The sequence below is a fragment of the Paroedura picta genome, chromosome 10 (assembly GCF_049243985.1).
Source record: "Paroedura picta isolate Pp20150507F chromosome 10, Ppicta_v3.0, whole genome shotgun sequence".
Lineage (NCBI taxonomy): Eukaryota > Metazoa > Chordata > Lepidosauria > Squamata > Gekkonidae > Paroedura > Paroedura picta.
Window position 1 is genome coordinate 82,467,646 of NC_135378.1, and position 21,285 is coordinate 82,488,930.

At 49.6% G+C, this 21,285-nt stretch overlaps 1 protein-coding gene across 4 annotated transcripts in view; it reads left to right on the forward strand.

Moving 5' to 3' along the window:
• Nucleotides 1-419: 419 nt before the first annotated feature.
• NPFFR2 (neuropeptide FF receptor 2) overlaps nucleotides 420-21,285 on the forward strand; it is a 38,392-nt gene continuing 17,526 nt past the window's right edge. Inside the window, exon 1 of one of the 4 annotated variants that reach the window (XM_077301167.1) lies at nucleotides 420-551. Coding sequence is in view for 1 of the 4 variants with exons in the window: in XM_077301166.1 (XP_077157281.1) it covers nucleotides 5,177-5,251 (75 nt within the window). In the remaining 3 variants the exon portion in view is untranslated. The other 3 variants (XM_077301168.1, XM_077301166.1, XM_077301169.1) reach the window with 3 other exon arrangements.

Genomic DNA, 21,285 nt, shown 5'->3' on the forward strand with positions numbered 1-21,285 from the left:
CCGCCGCAATTCCGGGAGATGTCCAGGCCCCGCCGGGAGGCTGGCAACCGCAGGCTCCCCACCCTCCCAAGCCAGCCCGCCGTCACCAGGAAGGTCCCCCTGGGCCTCGGCGTCCTCTTTCACACGCACACCGGCGACGGCAGGCGCGTCTGCCACCAGGCGCAAAAGCGGCCGACAAGGGCGCGGCGTGGCCATCAGCGCAACGGCGGCTCTCCTCTCCTTCGCCAGCCCTGCCAAGGAGGCGGCGGGGGCTCCTCCCGCCCAGCCCGGGAGGCCGGGAAGGCGGGGCCGCGGCGGGGGCGTGCGGAGGCTGCGCTCTCGGGCCGCCTCCGGGGGGCTCCCGGGCCCGCCCTCGCCTGCTCAAATGCCGCGGTGGGCAGCGCCCGAGCGCTCTCTGCCTCTCGCTGCCTGGCTGCCGGGCCGGTTGGGTCTGCCGGCCATGGAGCACGTGGCGCCGGGGCGGGCGGGAGGCGGCGGGGGGCTCCCGCTTTGCGCCCCCCGGGAGGGACCCGGCCGCCAGCCCCGTCGCCTCCGCGCCCCAGTCCGCCTCGGTAAGTGCCTCGGAAGCCCGCGCTCTGCACATGCACAGAGAGCGCTCGCCGTCGGGCCCAAGGCGTCGCGCGGAAGACCCTGCGTGGCTCAGCGGGCGGAGGCGAAGTCCGGCCGAGCCCTCGCCGCCTTTACTCGCGAGCAAACCCCGCTACTGCAGGGCAGGGCTTGCGCTTGCGTGCCCTTCCCTGGGGTGGGGTGGGGTGAGGCTCTCGGCGTCGCCTTCGGTGGAAAGAAGCGCTCGGGGGGCAGGTAAAGCGGCTGAAACGTCTCCTGGGGTGTCCAGATGTGCCGACGGATTGCATGGGGTGGGGGTGGAGGAAACGGTGTGCGCAAAGCGGCGGTGCTGAAGTGGGGTGCGGAGAACCTGTGGACGAGGGCTTTCAGGCTCCCCCCCCCTCCCCATGTTGTTGAGCATTATGCACAGCCTGGTCCCCGGTGCCTGTGCATAGACCAGAGGTGGCTGAATTGTGGCACTCCAGATGCCCAGGCACCACGCTGAGGGGACTCATGGACATCTGGGGAGCCGCAATTCGGCCACTCCTGGCGTAGCCCTAACTTCCGCCGAGTTTGATGCTCCGTAAAGTTGTCTTTTTGTCATGTGTGAACGCAGGAGCCTTTCCCTTTGCAAGAAGGCAGGACTCAGTCGCCCAGGTCTGCCCGGTTTGGTGACATGTGATGGTGAAAAGGGGCTTGAGTGGCACCTTGTTAGGGTCCTAGAGGCAAGAGGTGGTTTTGCCTGCCTCTTCCTAGCCACCCTGGGCTCCCGTAGCGGTCTCCCGTCTAGCCAGGCTGGCCCTGCTTAGCTTCCGAAATCCAACCAGCCTGGGCTATTCAGGGCTGGCCTGGTGTGACTTTTCTCCGTCTGGTGATGGTTGGCTTCCTTAATCCTGGGAGTTGCTGCCACCTACCCCGGAATATGACTTACCTAGCGTTTTGGTCAGTGTGAAATGAGTTCCAGTGAAAACAACCTGGGCTCGCTTCAAAGGAGGACAGATTTAGGCAATCACAGTCCTTTGGGGGCTCCGGGCTAACAGGATCTTCTTGGCTCAGAGAAGCTAACCAGGGTCCCTGCTGGTTGGTCCTTGGAGGTTGGTCCTTGGAGGAGAGACGGCTGAGGAAGTCCAGGTGGGTAGGGGCGAGGATTGTCTTTGTCCGGCACTTGCCTGGACCCCTGGTGGCTCTCCCTAATTTTGCTGCGACCTGAAGCCGCTCTGCACATGTACAGGACCGTTCACAATGTTTTTTGTTGAGGGTATAAAGATAAAGTTCAGCCATGGGGTGGAGAAAGACCAGAAATGCAAGACCTGGATTCAGAACAGAAGAATCTTCCTCTTGTCCCCTTCTCCCGAGTTGCCCCAGACAGCTCCAGGAATGTGACAATCTCTTGATGCTTAGGGGTCTCTTGCTAGCGAAACATAGTAGGCATTTGTCTGATCTCCAAGCCAGCAAGTTCCTTCCTTCCTTCCTTCCTTCCTTCCTTCCTTCCTTCCTTCCTTCCTTCCTTCCTTCCTTCCTTCCTTCCTTCCTTCCTTCCTTCCTTCCTTCCTTCCTTCCTTCCTTCGCATGGTGTAGTGGTTAAAGAGCAGTGAACTCGAATCTGGAGAACTGGTTAAGATTCTCCACTCCTCCACATGCAGCCTGCTGGGCCCATCACAGTTCTCTTAGCACTATTCTCGTAGGGCAGCTCTCCTAGGGCTCTCTGAGCCCCACCTGCCTCACAGGGTGTTATTGGGAGAGGAAGGGAACGCTGTTTGTAAGCTGCTTTGGGACTCCTTTGGGCAGTGAAAAGCGGGGTATAACCCCCCCCCCCCCCAGCTTCTTCCTTGTTCAAATTCCTCTTCTTTCCTTGCAAGGTGGCTAGAAAGAAAGAACCCAGGTAAATGAAAGTCTTAACCTGTTGAATTTCCATTACCCGAGGAATGTGAGAGCTTTTGAGTGGCGGTTTCCAGACCAACTTGAAGTGGGGGCAGGGTTCCCAAAACTCTGTGCCGCAGCGTTCAGGGAGGGGACAGGTGAGCATTCCTCCCATTTCGTAAACATCCATGTCGCGTCCTTAACTCAGTGTCGCTGTTCCAGTGGCAAACGTGTGAGAACTCATGGAAAAAGATGAACTCACGGCTGATGCCTTAATTTAGGATCCAAGACCTGCTTTTCACATGGTGTCCTCAAGAAGACGCCTTGGCCACAAGTGACAGCGATCGCATGAACAATCCATGCTCAGGGTACCGCTTGGTTATGTGAGGAAGAATTTTCTGACTGCTGGAGAGGCTCCTTGGTGGAATGGGCTTCCTCGAGAGGTGATGGGCTCTCCATCTTTGGAGGTTTTTAAGCAGGGGCTAGGCGGTCATGGGGCAGCAATGCTGATTCTGTGAATTGAGGCCGGGTGTGAGAGAGGAAGGGGTAAGCCCATGCTCTGCTCGTGTGTCCCTTTCTGATATGTCCAGGGTCAAGCTGATCGCTCTTTGGGGGTTAGCAAGGAATTTTCCTCCAGGCCTGACTGGCTCAGGGATCCTGGAAACTTTTTGCTTTCGTTTTGGGGGAATTTGGGTGGAGGTAACTGTGAATTTCCTGCATTGTGCCATAGGATGGACTAGATGACCCTTGAGGTACCTACCAGTTCTGAATTTCTGTGTGTACGTTGAGTGGTGCTCCTGTTACGGTCAATACATGTACAGCTGAAGGTATGCTTGAGATGCACCTTTGTCGTTCCAAACTGGATCCCGGTTTTATTTGTAACCTGAATGCACAGTGGCTCTTTCTCACAAACAGGAGCCTGCAAGTGTACATGGGATGTGCATGTGTTTATTGTCACTTGAGAACAAGGCTTGTATGAGCTGAGGTTTTTCATGGGAATTAAGATCCCTTTTTCCAGCCAGAGCATCATCTGGAATACATATCACATTTGCTCTGAGTCTACCCGAGTTTTCTTTAAGAACGTGGACTTGTTTTAAAGTAAAATTGGGGAAATGACAACCGGAGCCTTTGATCTAAGTCTTTCATCTTTGCAGAGTGTGGAGACGCTTGGCGTTAAAGATGTTTGCTTTTTTTTATCAAGGAAATTGATTAAAAATCTCTTCGGATTCAGGGACGGTGTACGGCTGTCTCCCTTTAATCGTCTTCCCTCACAATGGTCCTGCAAAGTAGGCAAGGATTAGATAAGGACTGGCACAGGAATACTCGGTAAGCTCCATGGTCAAGCAGTTGGAAGTTGCTTGGAGACTCCTTCGGGTAGAGAAAAGCAGCATATAAGAACCAACTCTTCTTCTACTTCAGTAATCTCAGGGCTCTCTCAGCCTCCCCTCCCTCACAGGGTGTCTGTTGTGGGGAGAGGAAAGGGAAGGCGAATGGAAGCCGCTTTGAGTCTCCTTCGGTAGAGAAAAGCAGCATATAAGAAGTAACCTTCGGTATTATCAGGGCTCTCTCAGCCTCACCACCCTCACAGGGTGCCTGTTGTGGGGAGAAGAAAGAGAAGGCGAATGGAAGCTGCTTTGAGACTCCTTTGGGTAGAGAAAAGCGGCATATAAGAACTAACTCTTCTTCATTGGTGAGTCTCTGCCCCCAAAGAGATCACTGTTGAAACCCAGCATATACCCTTTGGTAATTAATCTGAGCCAACTGGTGGAGGGATCACTTGGGCATGAAATTGGGGTCACCATGGGTGGGCAGGTAGTTATGAGTTCCTGCATAGTGCAGGGGGTTGGACTAGATGACCCTGGAGGTCCCTTCCAACTCTATCTATGATTCTAACTGACCACCATACAGTTCCAAGCATGTTAACCCTAATTTCACCCATAAATGCAAAGTGGAAGTATGGGGGGGGGGAATTAACTGTTCAAGTTACTTGGGAAAGGAATGGGAAGGCGACTGTAAGCCGCTTTGAGCCTCCTTCGGGTAGGGAAAAGTGGCATATAAGAACCAACTCTTCTTCTTGTGTGATGAGGTGCTGGAACCAATCGGAAGTGATCAATAGCCCTCAAGTCAGAGGGTTCTAGAGCTGAGAATCTAGAGTGTCTAAACTGAGGCTGTCGTACTTTGGTCACTGGAAGAGACATGAATGTTAGGAAATGTTGAAGGCAGCAGGAAATGAGAAGTTATCTGAGGAAGCAGATGGTGCACACGAAAGCTTCCACCTGGAATCCAATTTTGTTGGTCTTAAAGGTGCCCCTGGAATCCAACTTTGTTCTAGCATGAGGTTGATTGACTCCATTAAAGAAGCCACAACTTTGCAAGTTTTGGAAGTCATTAATTCATACGGTTTCCATAAATCAGGATTGATAGTCGGCTCGGTATAGTGTTTAAGAGCAGTGGTTTCTAATCTGGAGAGCCAGGTTTGATTCCCCCCTCCTCCTCCACATGCAACCAGCTGGGTGACTTGGGCTACTCACAGTTCTGTTAGAGCTGTTCTTACAGAGCAGTCCTGTCAGAGCTCTCTCAGCCCCACCTACCTCACAGGGTATCTGTTGTGGGGAGAGGAAGGGAAGATGATTCTAAGCTGATTTGAGAACCCCTTGGGTAGTGAGTATAAATGACATTTTTTCTTCTTCCTCCTCCTCTTCATGACATTCAGCATGCATGTATACATGTGCGGCCCTGAGCATGTATCCTAATTTATTCATTTGTTTGAATGACAGAATATTCTGTTTTAACGTTGTGGCTGTTACGATGTGCCCACAGAATTGCTGATTGTCACTGTTTGATGGTAGGTGAATTTCCTGCAGGCCAGGATGGATTTGGAGATTTTTGGTGGAGGGGGATCACTTGGGCATGAAATTGGGGTCAGTGTAGATGGGCAGGTAGTTATGAGTTCCTGCATTGTGCAGGGGGTTGGACTAGATGGCCCTGGAGGTCCCTTCCAACTCTGATTCTATGTTTCTATAGTAGGAAGAGGGATCTTAGGAGAGAAAGCCACCTCTTGGTTTGGGGCATCATTCTGTCTGAAGGAATGTAGAATGTGGGTGGGGCTTCTGCTGAATGCTCCGCCCCCACCATCACATGATGCATGTTGCCTGGCATAACCTACTTGGGCTTTTCTGTTTCAAGTTGGTGCCACAAGTTTCAGAGATGACCCAGAAAATGCAAGTTTGAATCTTCTGCTCCACTTAACACTGAAGCCATGTGTCCTAAGGAGACCCCTTGCTGTGCATGATTAACAGAGCACAGACTTAGCATGCTAATGCTTGGCTGAAGTGTTTGATCCTGGATCCACCAATCTTTTCCCCACCATCCTTCAGAAGACGTGTACATACATACAGAGGTTTATCATCATCAAACATAATAACAACTCACTCCCTACCTGATTGGTCCTTCCCTGGGTTGTGCTGCCTGTAGAGAGAGCACTCTGCCAATGAGGGCCAATCAAGTCAAATTGCATTCACACAGCTCACTCCCTGCCTGATTGGCCCTCCCTGCGCCGCTAATAGGGAGAGAGCACTCTGCCAATGAAGGCCAATAAGTGTAAATTGCACTCTGCCAATAAAGGTCAATCAGGTCAAATTGGATGCCCAAAACTCAGTCCCTTCCTGATTCACCCTCCCTCCCTGGGGGTGTGCTGCTAATAGCACTCTGCTAACGAGGGCCAATCAGTTCAAATTGCACTTTGTCAGTGAGGGCCAATCAGCCCAAATTGCAAGCAGACAATTTCCTCCCTACCTGATTGCTCCCTTCAGAAATATTCTCCCAATAAGAGATAAGAGATGGCCCTCAGGCAGGAATTGCCTTCCCTGTTAGTTTAGCCCCAATCACAAAAGAACCCTCAGCCAGGAATGGCTAAAAAAGGGTCAGCTCTCAGCTTTCAGAAGTTTGCTGGGTGGAAGAGGAGGCAGCCTCAGAGCATGCCCTGCTGCCAGTAAGTTACCCAGGTCTCCTGGCCTCTTTCAACTTGGAGGGCCTTGGGGGAGGTGTGAGCTGCCTCCTGGGAAAGCCTGTGCATGCCTTCTAGAGGGGGGCAGTGGTTGGCCCAGAATCAGCCCTCTGTCTGCCCTCTGGGACCCAGGGTTGCTAGGAAAAGCCTTTGCCCTGGGAATGTTTACTCATGAGTAAGTCATGCGAGGTTTGCAATTTGCAATCTGAGATAGGAGGCATGATTTGAGAGTAGCCATCACAGGCAACTGCAGCAGGGCCAATAATGCTGATGTGGGTGGGGCTGGGAAGGTGTAGATGTCCCTATTCCATATGGATACCGCCTTGGTCTTGCTGCAGACTTCCCAAGACCATCACAACAAAGCAAATTTGAGACCAATGCCATGGAAGACGGGGAAACTGTAGCCGGGGGGACAGAAGCACCATGGGGACATGTGGAGAGGGAAGACACTGTTTCCCAGTAGCACTTTCCAGGTAGAAGAAGGATTGGTTTTTATACCCTGCTTTTAATTGCCTTCCCTTCCTCTCCCCACAACAGACACCCTGTGAGGTAGGTGAGGCTGAGACAGCTCCGTGAGAACAGTTTCGTACAGGACTGTGACTAGCCCAAGCTCACCCAGCATGTAGAAGAGCAGCAAACCAAATCCGGCTCACCACATTAGAAGCCACTGCTCTTAACCACAACACCAAGCTGTACAGATTGCCATGGCTTTATAGAGATGTAGCTAGAACACAGACAGAAGAAGCTGTTGCAGGACCTTCTTTGAACCTTCTGGCCCTTGGCTTCTCAGAGTAGTCCAAAGAGGGAGACACTCAGGTATTTCCTACATGGAGAGGTGATGGTGTGGTTCTTAAGGTTTGGTATTTGGGAACAGTGGCTGGGATGCTAGCCTCCAGCTGGGACCTGGCGATCCCACTTCTGGGGTTCCTCAGCACCTGAAGAATATATCAGGAGTTTATGGTAAAAAGAAGTTGAGAAAACCCGACACAGAGGCAGGAAATGAGAAACCCTCTGCAAGTTCTTTGCCAACCAATGCTTTCATGTTTGATTGTAACATGCAACTGTTTTAGATGTACAGTTGTACAGGGCAGGATGCTGTTTCTGCTGGCTGCAGAGGAGAGGACACGCAGTAATGGGTTTAAACTTCAAGTACAACGCTATAGGCTAGGTATCAGGAAAAGGTTTTTCACAGTCAGAGTAGTTCAGCAGTGGAATAGGCTGCCTAAGGAGGTGGTGAGCTCCCCCTCACTGGCAGTCTTCAAGCAAAGGTTGGATACACACTTTTCTTGGATGCTTTAGGATGCTTAGGGCTGATCCTGCATAGAGCAGGGGGTTGGACTAGATGGCCTGTATGGTCCCTTCCAACTCTATGATTCTACTTTGATGTTGAAGTGGCAATCCTAGCAAGACCTGAGAATATATTTTCCCAGGACTGGAAAGGGCTACCAAGTCAATAGGAAACCTGGGGAAAAGTGAATTCTTGTGCAGGCAGTGCACATTCCTTGCACTGGAGCCAGTTGGGGTAGCTCTTGGCTAGGGATGCTGGCCTTCAGCTGGGACCTGGGGAATCCCTGGAATTGAAGCTAATCTCCAGGACTACAGAGATCAGCTTCCCTGGGGAAAATGGTTGGTTTGGAGCAGGGGTAGTCAAACTGCGGCCCTCCAGATGTCCATGGACTACAATTCCCATGAGCCCCTGCCAGCATTTGCATTTGCTGGCAGGGGCTCATGGGAATTGTAGTCCATGGACATCTGGAGGGCCGCAGTTTGACTACCTCTGCTTTGGAGGGTGGACTCACAGTCTTCTCCTGTTTGAATATCTGAATACCTTTGCTTGCAACTGCCTTCCTCAATCCATTTTCTGCTGGCGGAATTTCTCTGAGAAGAAATTCCGAGAGGGGGGAAATGGGAGGAGCCAATGGGGGGAGTGCAGCAGATCCACCCCTCCCGTTCCTTTTCCATTGTGTGTGAACTCAACAAGGCCACCATAGACCAGACAGGTGAGCAAAAAGCCACTCTGTCCTCCTGATTGTATTTACCTACCACCCTCCCCCCCAATCTTAGGGCTACTAGTAACCCTGGTTGAGAATGATTGTCTTAGATGCTAACGGACTCGAATGGAGAGTGTTCTGTGTTTTCGAAATTATGATGTTTTGCCTGGTCATCCTCTTGCAACTGTTGGGGGCTGTTGGGTTCTGTCCAAATAATGAACTTCCTTCCGTTCCCTGCAAAATTGGTTTTCTAATTTTGACATTCATCATCTCACAGTCAACAAAAGCAAAAATGTGCTGACTTGGCCCAGAGTGTGGCAATTTGCAGTGCTCTCCCCCTCTCTCCTTTTTCTCACTTGAGCATTAGGTGTGTTTGCAATTTCCCTTGTAGAAAATTATTGCATGGAAGTCAGCAGATCGAAGAGGGTATAATTATGCTTAGGTTTGTGCAGGTCCACATATATACTTCTAAATGCTATCAATATGCCAAACTGCTACAAGGTTATGTGATAACTAATTGATTTAATAATGCATCCTATGTTATGGAAGCAGCGGCATAAGGGTTTTATAGGAAAGAAAACATTGAGCGTGTTTCAGTTTTTCCTAAAATTCCGGTAAGTTTTGAAGCTCTCAGTGTGGGGGGATATGGAGGGGCTGGATTTCCCTCTAACTCCTCCATTTCCCACCCTTTGCAGCTTTAAAATTTATAGAAGTTTCACAGCTCTGATGGTGGCTGTTCCGTTCCGTCTTCGGCGGCCTTCCAGTCAAACTGGTAACCGACAGCGGTTCTCAGTGCAAAAAATATGTTCGAGCATTACTGAAAATTAAGGATGGATGGGCAAGCAGCCAAGTCTGCTTTCATTCCGGCATCAAGAGCCTTGCAGGCTCCAAGTGAAGGGCGTCTGGCTGTGCTGACGGATATGTCTGCTTCCGTGCTGATAGTAAATGCCTGCTTATGGAACGTGAGACTGCCACGCGGGTTCTGTACAGCTTTCTGGCAAAACTCCTAATTGCTTTCGGTGAACGAGGACTTCTGTCCGTTTTCTTCATTTTGAAAAGGCACGATGACATGAGATGCATAGTGCAGAGGTCTTAATTTAATTGCAGGAACATAGAGGATTTTCAGACTCCCTTTGCATTCCATTTTAAGTCACTGGTTGCTAATGGCGTTTATCCGTCATTTCAGAGAGACCCGTTTCTGTGACCGGCTGCTAGCAGAATTTATTTCCCAGTTCATACAAACCTGCTTGCTTTGGGTTAGCAAAGAGCGGTCGAGCTGCTTTTGAGGGAAACTGCTTTCTTCTGGTTTTCACCCCTTCGTTGTGCTTCTGAATCACTGTGGTGTGCTGTTTAAAATATCGATAGTGTTTCCTGCAATGCCATCCCATGCCCTTTTTTCATCACACAATCTGCCTTTTTTTTTTTTTTTACGTTCTAAGACAGGCTTTTTCAATCAGGGTTTCATGAAACCCTGGGATTTCCTGATGGCTCTGGAACGGTTTTCTAAATGGTTGGGAATTACTCTGTTCTACTATATATTGCTGGTAAGGCCTTGGAGGATGAGTGTGTCTCATGGCTTAAGTGTCACTCAGTGCTTCACCCACTCAGGATGGCTATCCCGCCCCTGAGTGCCTCCTCCTCCAACCAGCTTGCCTGTCTGTTGAGTGGCCAGCCAAATTGCCTTCCATCCCCCACTCCTGACCACTCCCTCCTCCTTCCACTTCTGTCCGAGGCTTGGAGGCTGCAGATCCCTGCTGTGTGAGAGCTCCCCCTGCTGGTGAGTTCCCTAACAGCTGCCTGCAGTTTTTCCAGATCCTGGGGGGAGGAGGAAGCCATCCGCAGCCATTCCACTCCCCTAATCTAGCGCCCATTGTATTCCTGAATGCAACGGGCTTAGCCTCTAGTTTTTAAATAATGTTTTAAAAAATGTGTTAAACATTTATCATGTGTTATGACCGTGTATGATCTGGTTGACCTGCCCCATCCCCAAAATGGCCAGTGATGGGCCTGGAGGGGTTGGGAAGGGAAGGGGCAGTGGATGGGTGTGTCCACAGCTATGCTTCCCAATCATATTCCGCAGAATCATGCCACTTCTGGGGTTTCTTCTTTCCTGAAGAAAGCCAGAATAGCACTCTAGCACTATTAATATGCTTCAACTCTGCAATGCTGTCCCTGTTTTTATGGTTTCAGTTCCAGTCCACAATTTGGTTTTTGCTGCCCTACAGTCCTGACCTGAGCCTCTACAAAACAGGAGGCATCAAATATCAGCCCCAGGTTCCTGAGAGTTTGGACATTTGTCTCTATATTGGGTACAGATACCTATATGCAGAACCTTCAGAACATGGCTTTTCAATGACATTTTAACACCGTTGAATGTATAATTAACTTGCTATTTTGTACATTAGCCCTGCATGCTTAGCTATATTTCAGTTTCATATTTGGGTCTCGACATTTTTTGGTTACCCGCCAGGCTGCAGTGGGCAGACGGCATACACTGGTCACCCGTAATTTTCCTTGTGTCCTGACATTCCTCTGCCTAATGTGTCCAGCAGGATTCTAATTTTACCGTGGCGTAGATGGAGGAGGCGGATGGACCAGGGACCACCAGGGGCTCAGCACACATTTTAAGAACAGGCACAGCCCCAGCAAGAATTCAGCATGGCAGCCCTGGCATTTTGATTCTTTTCCTCTGCGCTGCTGTAACTTTTCTTTAAAACTTTTACAACATGCACAGTGAGCTACCATTCTGTGACACAGTGGTTTGAAGTGGACATCATGTTTCTCCCGTACCCAAGCCCTGCGTTTGGTTTGTCACCCCGTGCTTGGTTGATTCACTGGTGCAAAGAAGACTGGTTGGATGGCAAGTCCAGAAAATAAGAAAAAACTCCGGCCAGTTGGCTGTTCTTTATTCTCCATCGGGTATTAAGAATTAAGAGCAGCCAAATGGCTGGGCTTTTTTCTTATTTTCTGGACTAGCAATCCAACCAGGGTTGGATTTAGTGCACAAATGAATGACCGTTCCTCAAAGGGCTGGGTATGCACTTCTCCCCTCTTCTGTCCCATGCTCACAACAGCCCTGTGAGGTTGGGTACATTGCCTGAGTTGAGTGTAGCTGGCCAGAAGTGGGCAAATTTGCAAAATAGGCTTGATAAAAGTGTGTTTACTTAAAAAAAAAACACGCATGCGACAAGGAGCATCTGCACATGTTCAATGCAATGTGTACATGTCATGGACCAGCCAAGCCCCGTGATACAGACGTCTCCTCTGAGGAAGAGGCAGCCAGCAGACCTGACCCCACCCTGCAGCCCGTGGCAGAGACGCTGCAGGAGTCTGTGTTGAGCCAAACATGGATCTGCAGCTAGGTATCAGTACAATGCCCCCCTCGGCCCTCCAGCCCTAAGTTGGCAACAGAGAGTCAGCTGCTGGCCCGTTAAGTACTGTGGAGAAGTGTAGGAGGAAGAACGGAAGGGAGCTGCAAGCCAGACGGCACGGTGCCAGATTGGCAGCACAGCACTGGCTCCATCTAAGCAACGAAGAGGAGTGTTTGCAGGAGCAGGACTGGGGTGGCTGGCAGGTGCTTGGCATGAGGCATGTAAGCAGCAAATGAGGGACTTGCTGGGTGGAAACAACACTGACTTTGCAATCTATGCTGTGGGTAAATTTCCCTGCATCTGACTCTCTCCTGTATCCCAGATGCTCTGGATTCTCCTTTGCACGTGAAGCTGTGAGTTACGTCTAACTGCCGCCTGACCCTTGGAACTGTATTTTGATAAACTGTGAGGTTGAGAAGTGATGCCTGTCTGCTGTAGCCAGCAATCAGGCGAGGATGTGTCTGATGAGATGTGGTTTATTAAAATGCATATAATAATTCCAACGTGTCTGTCAACCAGATGAGCTTTTTTTTTGGGGGGGGGGGGTCTGCTGCCTGGAGTCTCCTTGATTCTGAACAAAGCTTTGGCTGCTTTCAGAGCCTACTTGTTGCGGCCTTGGTTGGGGGAGACACACCTGGCAAATGGCCTTGTTTGAATCACAGTTTGGAGCCCTGCTCTGCTGCAGATCTTCGTTCACCACTGAGGAGAATGGGAAAGCGATAGAATCTTCTCCCACTGATGGCATGGGAGCCAGCTTGGCACAGTGGTTAAGTGAGGCGGCCTTGAACCTGGAGAGTCAGGTCTGATTCCCTGCTCCTGTACATGCAGCTAAGCTGGATGACCTTGGACTAGTCACAGTCCTGATAGAGGTTTCCCACAGCAGTTCTCAAGAGCTCTCTCCGCCCCACCTGTCTCACAGGGCATCTATTGTAGGGAGAAGACAGGACGGCAATCATAAGCCACTTTGGGACTGCCTTGGGCAGTGAAAAGCAGGGTATAAAGCCCAACTCTTCTTCTAAAATGTCATAGAAATGAAGCTTGTTGCTGGAGTCATTGGATCTAGAGATGAGCCGTCCCCAGTCTTCCCACTGAGGACCTTATATTTCTCTTGTGAAAGAGAGAGACGTTCTTCTGTCAGCAGATTCCGGTGAGACTTGGGTAATTATCGTCAAGCCACAAAGGTACTGTCTGGCGAGCGGGGAGTCCGATAAGAGGCAAGGCTGAAAACAGAGTTTGAAATCTATCTGGCTTTGATACAGAGATGCTCACTGTGAAGGCATAAATCTTTTATCTGCCGGGCTTTGTGGGCTGCAGTGCTGAGTTATCTACAGGAGGGTGATGCGGAGAAATCCAATAACTTTGCGAAATGTAGCCGATGGAGCCTCAGTTTTATTTGATTCCATTGCCCGCCCGCTCTCCTTAACAAAAACCATGTATACATCCTTGGTTTCAACCGAATGAGATTTAGCAGCTGCTGGAAGTCAGCACGAGGTAGAGTTTGGAGTGCTAGGGAAACCTGGTTTTTGATCGCCCCTGTGCCAGACTGGGCAATCCCTGGATGTTTGGAGATGGGCGGGAGCTTGGTAAGTGTGTGATGTCACTCAAGGAATTCCACCTCTCCCGGCCTCTGTGGTATACCATAGAGTCTGCCCACCAAAGCAGCCAGTTCTTCCAGGGGGACTGATCTCTGTAGTGTGGAGGACAGTTGTCATTCTGGGAGGAATCCAGGCCACACGGCTAGATTGAAGTACAGGAGCAGCAAAAAGATTTTCATAGAACCCTGGAGTTGGAGGTGTCCATAGAGGCCATCTAGTCCCACCCCCTGCTCAGTGCAGGATCAGCCTCCAGCATCCAGGAGAAGGATCTGTCCAGCCGCTGCTTGAAGACTGCCAGTGAGGGGGGAGCTCCCCACCTCCTTAGGCAGCCCATTCTACTGCTGAACTACTTGGACCGTAAAAAAAATTTCCCTGATATCTAGCTGGTACCATTCCACGTGTAGTTTAAGCCCATTACTGCGGGTCCTCTCCTCTGCTGCCAACAGGAACCGTTCCCTGCCTTCCTCTAAGTCAGGGGTAGTCAACCTGTGGTCCTCCAGATGTCAGTGGACTACAGTTCCCATGAGCCCCTGCCAGCACTTGCTGGCAGGGGCTCATGGGAATTGCAGTCCATGCACATCTGGAGGCCCACAGGTTGACTACCCCTACTCTAAGTGACACCCTTTCACATACTTGGGGGACGCCAATCTAGACCATCAGTTTGGACTTAAATGGATGCCCCAGAAGCCAGAAATTCAAATATTTTCACGGTATAAGATTTCAAGCTTTGCCTCTCAAAAGATTCTCCCCTCCCCCCCGCCCCCCAAAAAAGAAAGGTCTCTGTGATACCACTGAATTCAAATCTAGCTAGGCAATTGAAGCAAACTCAAGGATCTCGTTTTATGCCTTTTATACCTATTCCTGCATAGTGATTATTTTAAATACAGGCTTCTGAATACCTGAATACCAGTAGGAATCAAGAACAGACAGAGACAAATCCTGGCCCTTAAAGTACTCGATGCAAGCACCCTAGCTAAAGCACAGTGCAAAGAGAAGTGTGAACTGGCACCAAGAGTCTGTGTTGCTATGCGATGGGACTTATGTGCCCTTGAACACATTTGCAACTTGCAAAGGGAGAAAAGAGGAAAAAGGTCCAGACTTTCTAACTTCCAAAGCTAGTTTTTGTAAGTCTCTGGGTTAAAACAGGATATGGGTGGGGCAGTCCTGCGGTGGGATCTGGGGATCCCTTGGAATTATAGCTCATCCCCTGAGCCCTCATTTGCACTTATAGAGCTAGTTTACTGTGTTCCTTTGAAATAAATATACATTTATGAGCCTCTTGTGGCGCAGAGTGGTAAGGCAGCCATCTGAAAGCTTTGCCCATGAGGCTGGGAGTTCGATCCCAGCAGCCGGCTCAAGGTTGACTCAGCCTTCCATCCTTCCGAGGTCGGTAAAATGAGTCCCCAGCTTGCTGGGGGTAAAACGGTAATGACTGGGGAAGGCACTGGCAAACCACCCTGTATTGAGTCTGCCATTAAACGCTAGAGGGCGTCACCCCAAGGGTCAGACATGACTCGGTGCTTGCACAGGGGATACCTTTACCTTTACCTTACTGTGTTCCTTTGAAATAAATATTCAAATACATTTATCCTACGGATGCCTCAATTAATGTGAATTTACCAGTAGCTGCTGCATTTCCCACCCTCGTCTTATGTCAATAACTTTGCCCAGATTTTGTGGTAAAATTAGGTCCCTCGGCTTATATGCGAGTATATACGGGTAAGTAAACTCAAAAGCCTAGTTTGGCAAAACCCCCACCGGACACCGCCCACCTAAAAAATAAACACATACTTGGCAAGCAGCTGCAGAGTTGTGAGTGGCTGTGGTGGGGGCCACATTGTGGACCTCTAACTGAGAAACTTTAATTCTTAAATGCTGAACTCAAGACTCAAGAGTTGTTGAAGCCTGTGTAGAGTTCTAAATTTGTGGGTTATTGTTGTGCAGTCTGGAAGGCTTTACAGAGAACCCGAATAGCTGTCCATCTAGTGTTAGCTAAAAAATAGGCTCTCTACTGATACAGTGGGAATCACAGACTGAGCTTAAGGAAGTCTTGAGTGCTTACTGAATAGGATAATGGGCTTAATATGTTTTTGAAATAGAAACTGCTGTGTGTGTTAATGCTAGGATGGGTTCCATTTACGGAATGGCTGCTGTAGGAAACTTCAATTAGAGAAGCACTTCTTTATACCTGGTAATGTGTGAGTTTATTCTATGGAATAACACATCAAAAGAGAATTGCAAATTGCATCTTATCCTTAACCAAAGAATTTTCTCCGGAGAGGATTTATTTCTGCACCGAGTGGACCTGCCTGCAACTTGAGGTAGTTCAGCCCGTGCACCAAGAGAAGAAGAGTTGGTTCTTATAGGCCACTTTCCTCTACCCAAAGTAGGCTCAAAGCAGCTTACAGTCGCCTTCCCTTCCTCTCCCCACAACAGACACCCTGTGAGGGAGGTGAGGCTGAGAGAGCCCTGAGATTACTGAAGAAGAAGAAGAGTTGGTTCTTATATGGCGCTTTTCTCTACCCGAAGGAGGCTCAAAGCAGCTTACAATCACCTTCCCTTTCCTCTCCCCACAACTGACACCCTGTGAGGCGGGTAAGGCTGAGAGATCCCTGATATCACTACTTGGTCAGAACAGTTTTATCAGTGCCATGGCGAGCCCAAGGTCACCCAGCTGGCTGCATGTGGGGGAGCGCAGAATCGAACCTTGCATTCCAGATTAGAAGTCCGCACTCCTAACCACTACACCAAACTAGGAGTGAGGACCAGATCTAATCAACATGGAGGGGGGATCCACCCTGGCCTCAACCATAAGCCTGGCGGAAGAGCTCCGTCTTGCAGCCCCTGCGGAAAGCTGGCAATGTTGTGCTTTGTGACTGTTTTAAATAGGGTTTTATTGGGGTGTTTATTGTGTAGGGGATTGACTTTGTAACCCGCCACAAGCCAGCTTGCCGGGAAAATAAATGTAAATAATAACAACTGCCTGGGCCTCGTGCGCTCTAATTCAACCACATTGGCTGTCTTGGGGGTGGTGTTCCATCTTTTTCCTGCTGGCTTTGCCTGCTCTCCCAGCAGAAGAAAATGGCAGGAGGGGTGAAGTGAAGTGTCCTGTAAAACAGGGGCAGTCAACCTGTGGCCCTCCAGATATCCATGGACTACAATTCCCACGTGCCCCTAACACCGTTTGCTGGCAGGGGCTCCTGGGAATTGTAGACCATGGACATCTGGAGGACCACAGGTTGACTACCCCTGCTGTAACACATCCTTGCCAGTTAGCAAGTGGGCGTGAATCCAGTCTTGCTGTCATTCGTACCCAAAGCGGGAGCTTCTGGGGGGCTCTCCTAAACAAGTCCCGGCAAAATCAATGGGAACCAGACAGGAGAAATCCCTCACTGTGCAAACCTCGTTGACTTTGCTGTTTCTGTACCGCCGGCTCATTAGCCGTGCTCATCTCATGAACAATAAGGAGATGAGACGCCCTGGTGTCTCCTTTAGCGGCCAGCCGTTCACTTTATGTTCTTCAGAAGTAGAAATTAGGTACAGCCCAAAGGTATAAGCCAGGGGTAGTCAACCTGTGGTCCTGCAGATGTTCATGGGCTACAATTCCCATTAGCCCCTGCCAACAAACGCTGACAGGGGCTCATAGGAATTGTAGTCCATTGACATCTGGAGGACCACAGGTTGACTACCCCTGCTATAAGCGATGCTCAGCGTTAGGGAAACGATTCACATGCAGAAGGTCCAAGGTTCAATCCCCAGCACCTCCAGTTCAAATGACAAGGCAGTAGGAGACTCGAAAGACTTCTGCCAGAGACCTTGTAGAGCGGCTTCTGGTCAGAATACTGACCTTGATGGGCCGGTGGTCTGAGAGGGTATTTTTCAGACTCAGAAAACCTTTATTGGCATTGTTGTTGTTACATTCTCTGTCATCCCCTTCTTCTTTTGCCCTCGATCGCTCCCAGCATTAGGCTGTTCTCCAGGGAGGGCTTCCTTCTCATGAGGTGGCCAAAGTATTTGAGTTTCATCTTCAGGATCTGGCCTTCTAAGGGGCAGTCAGGGCTGATCTCCTCTAGGATTGACCGGTTTGTTCGCCTTGCAGTCCAAGGGACTCGCAAGAGTCTTCTCCAGCACCAGAGTTCAAAAGCCTCAATTCTTTGACGCTCGGCCTTCCTTAGGGTTCAACTTTCACAGCCATACATTGCAACTGGGAAGACCATAGCCTTGACTAAACGCACTTTTGTTGGCAGGGTGATGTCTCTGCTTTTTACAATGCTGTCTAGATTTCCCATAGCTTTCCTCCCCAGGAGCAAGCGTCTTTTAATTTCTTTGCTACAGTCCCCATCTGCAGTGATCTTGGAGCCCAGGAAAATAAAATCTGTCACTATCTCCATTTCTTCCCCATCTATTTGCCAGGAACTGAGAGGGCCGGATGCCATGATCTTCGTTTTCTTGATGTTGAGTTTCAAGCCAACTTTTACACTCTCCTCCTTCACCCGCATCAAAAGGCTGTTTATTGGCATACACAAACACAATCCAAGGAAACAAAACAGATCAAACAATATTACGTTCCTGCTCTTGCAAACATGAATTATTTAGAACATCCTTGCAAGGGCATCCACTGGCAAGGTTAATGGGATCCTTTTCTGAAAACATTAATTTGATGGTGAGGGATTTAGAACTGACTTTGGAATTTAGATCCCTCAAATATTGACTGGGTTGAACCTCTTTGGGGAGAGAAGACCGGACGCTCCAAAATAATACGTGGTAGTGTGTCCGGGACTTTACAGCCATGTAGACAAAGTCTTTTGGGGGCAGGAATCTGATGGCATCTTCCCCAGGAGACACTTGAGGGAAAGGAGTTGATTCTGGCAAGGAGGAAAGCCCTCCTTGCCAAATGAGAGTCCAGTTGGGAGAGATCAGCCGGTTAGGAGTTTATAGTTGGATGAAATCCCTCAGAATTGGGGGGCAACAGGTCTGAGATGGTCCAAAACAGCTTCACGTGTGTCTGTCCGTGTGTGTTCAGAGGGGGGACGCAAGAGCAGTCAAGTGCCCCACTGTCATGGCCAGGGTGCAAATGGAGGGAGAGCCCACCTCTGCAATTCCTGTCAAGAGTTCTCACAGAACTGATATTTTGAGAGCTCCATGAGTGGCTTTGGCAGCCAGACTTTTTATTTGTAGTGGCTGAGGTGAAATTACATTCAGTCAGATAATATTTTGAGGGCCTTGTTCCGCAGACACCTACAATCAAATGGCTCTCACAGCCCCCAGGAGCCTTTATCTTTGTCGTTTTTACGTTGCCCGCCTTCTGCTTCACAGTGAGCAGAAGGAATGAGATCTGTTTTGAGACCCCTTATCTTGACAGAAGGCTCCTATCGCTCTTTATACGTATTGACGAGTGTTCTCTTGCTTCCCCAACTGGAAATCCTCCTTGATGCAAACCACCACTGTTAAATCCGTGGGTTCAGAAATGGACACAGACGCTGGAATAATAAAATCAGAGTCCAGTGGCACCTTTAAGACCAACAAAGATTCATTCAGGGCGTGAGCTTTCAAGTGCAAAGCACTATTCCACAGACTATGATCTCCTTACATGGCAGGGAATATATAGCAAAAATCAATTCTGTTACATCAGTAGACTGTGTCACAACCAAATACAGCCAGTGATCAAAACAATGTCAAAACAGCCAATCAATCTCCTAGAATCCTCTATTTTAAGAAGAAGAGATGGCTTCTGTACCCCACTTTTCTCTACCAGAAGGACCCTCAAAGTGGCTTCCGCTTGCTTTCCTTTCTCCATTTCCTTACAAAATGCAAACAACTTTCGCACTCTACCTATAAGTTTGAACTGATTGCTTCCATTCCATGACATTGCCTCTGAGGAACTGTGCATGCACCTGAAGCTCATGCCTTGAATAAAATTTTGTTGGTCCTAAAGGTGCCACGGGACTCTAAATTTGTTCTGCTGCTTCAGACCAACATGGCAACCCACAACAGACCCCCTGTGAGGTTGGTGGGGCTGAGAGAGCCCTGACAATACTGTTCTGTGAGAACAGCACTATCAGGGCTGTGATGAGCCCAAGGTCACCCAGCCGGCGGCTTGCGGAGAAGCGGGCAATCAAATACTGCTCAGCAGATTAGAAGCAGCCGCTCTTAACCACTACACCAGGCCGTGTCACAGAGTCCCCAGCACAAAATGAAGTAAGATCTCTGTATGATAACAGGACACTTCCTAGCACCTTAAAGCAAAAAAGTAATCCATGGTTCTGATGCACAGATGCTTCATCTTAACTCAATTGTGTTGCTCTGGGAACTTGTGCATTTGTCAGCCCAAGGGGGAAAAAATTGGATGGGGAAGTGTTTTGGAAGAAGGGTCTAAATTCCTCCCTTTTAATTTGAGCCAAGTGGGGAAGCGGAATTTCTCTCCCTCCTAAGAGGCCATCAATTCTGTCTTTGTTTGGAAGAATATCTTGTTCTCGAAAAACCAGATTCTCCATTGGCTTTATTATCGGATGGCTCCAGGAGCATCCTTTGCCGGTTTGAAAAGACCCACGATGGAGAGATGGTGTGATTCTGTGACTGATTCTGGGCTGATCATAGCAGAGATTTCCGGCGAGTCCCTTTCTGCCCCAGTCCGATCGGTTGTTATGATTCATCTGCCAAGTTCTCTGCAGCCTCCAGATGAAGGGAAGAGTCAGAAAGGGCTTGGTGAGACCGCTTGGCAGTACAGAAGAGTGGGATTTGGCTGCTGGGTCAGCTAGCTGCCCAATTAGAGTCACTAGTGCTCCATAAAAAAAGAATAATCTGCAACAAATAACAAGAGAATTTACTTTCCTTGGAAGGAGAGTAAGAGTAAATGTCTGGACCGATCTGAAGGTGTGAGAAAGTCATCGGTTGCTCTTTTCAAAGAACATCGGAATTCTGCTCTGAGACGTTGAGGCCTTTAACCTGCATCGACTCTGTAGATTTCGGGAAGTGGTAATGATGTGTACAATTGCCGGCTCGCCATTTAGGCCCTGCTTGCTAGCGGCGAAATGGGGCCAGCCGGTCCAGGATATCAGCCCTCCCGAAGTCCTCCTGGGTAGCTTTGCTGTGCCATGTCTCCAGATGGACTAGAAACTTTCGGCTTGTTTTGCTTCTGGATGACCGCCAGATATTTCGGGGCACTGAATTCTGGGCTTTGCTGTTGTGTGGTGAATTTGCTTGGTACGCCGAGCCCAGGTTGTTGTGACTGCAGAAGGGTCTCAGAGATCTGTACTTGCTCTAATTTCCCAGGATACTGTGAAGCCTTCTCTTTGATAGAAAATGTCCCATCTCCTTTACTGTGAAGGTGAAGTAGGGGAGCTGTTGCAGGTGTCCCGTGTGCCAATTGGGACCCCTTTATTACATTTCAAGTGGAAGGAAGAAACCCCCCCCCCCCAGCTATCGTGTAGTAGCCCCATCCCTGGCTCCGTATCATTGATCAGGGGGTCTGTCTTGATTGTGTTTCCGGTATTTTTCAGTAGGCCCTTTGGCCTTTTCCCATTTCCTCTTCGCCTCTGGGTTTTTCGGTTCTTCGTGGCAACCTTTGTTGATGTTCTTTTATCTCCATACCTAGGCCTGTTTAGTGTCTGAAAGTACAAATGACCCTATTGCTCTGTAGCACCCAGATGTCAAAGTTCTGAAGGAGTCTAGTTCAGCAGTGGGATGGGCTGCTTCAGGAGGTGGGGAGCTCCCCCTCACTGGCTGTCTTCAAGCAACATCTGGACAGATCCTTCTCCTGGATGCTTGAGGCTGATCCTGCACCAATCGGGGAATGGGACTAGATGGCCTCTGTGGCCCCTTCCCACTCTAGGATTCTAGGAGTCTAGTTCAGCAGTGGGATGGGCTGCCTAAGGAGGTGGGGAGCTCCCCCTCACTGGCCGTCTTCAAGCAGCGGC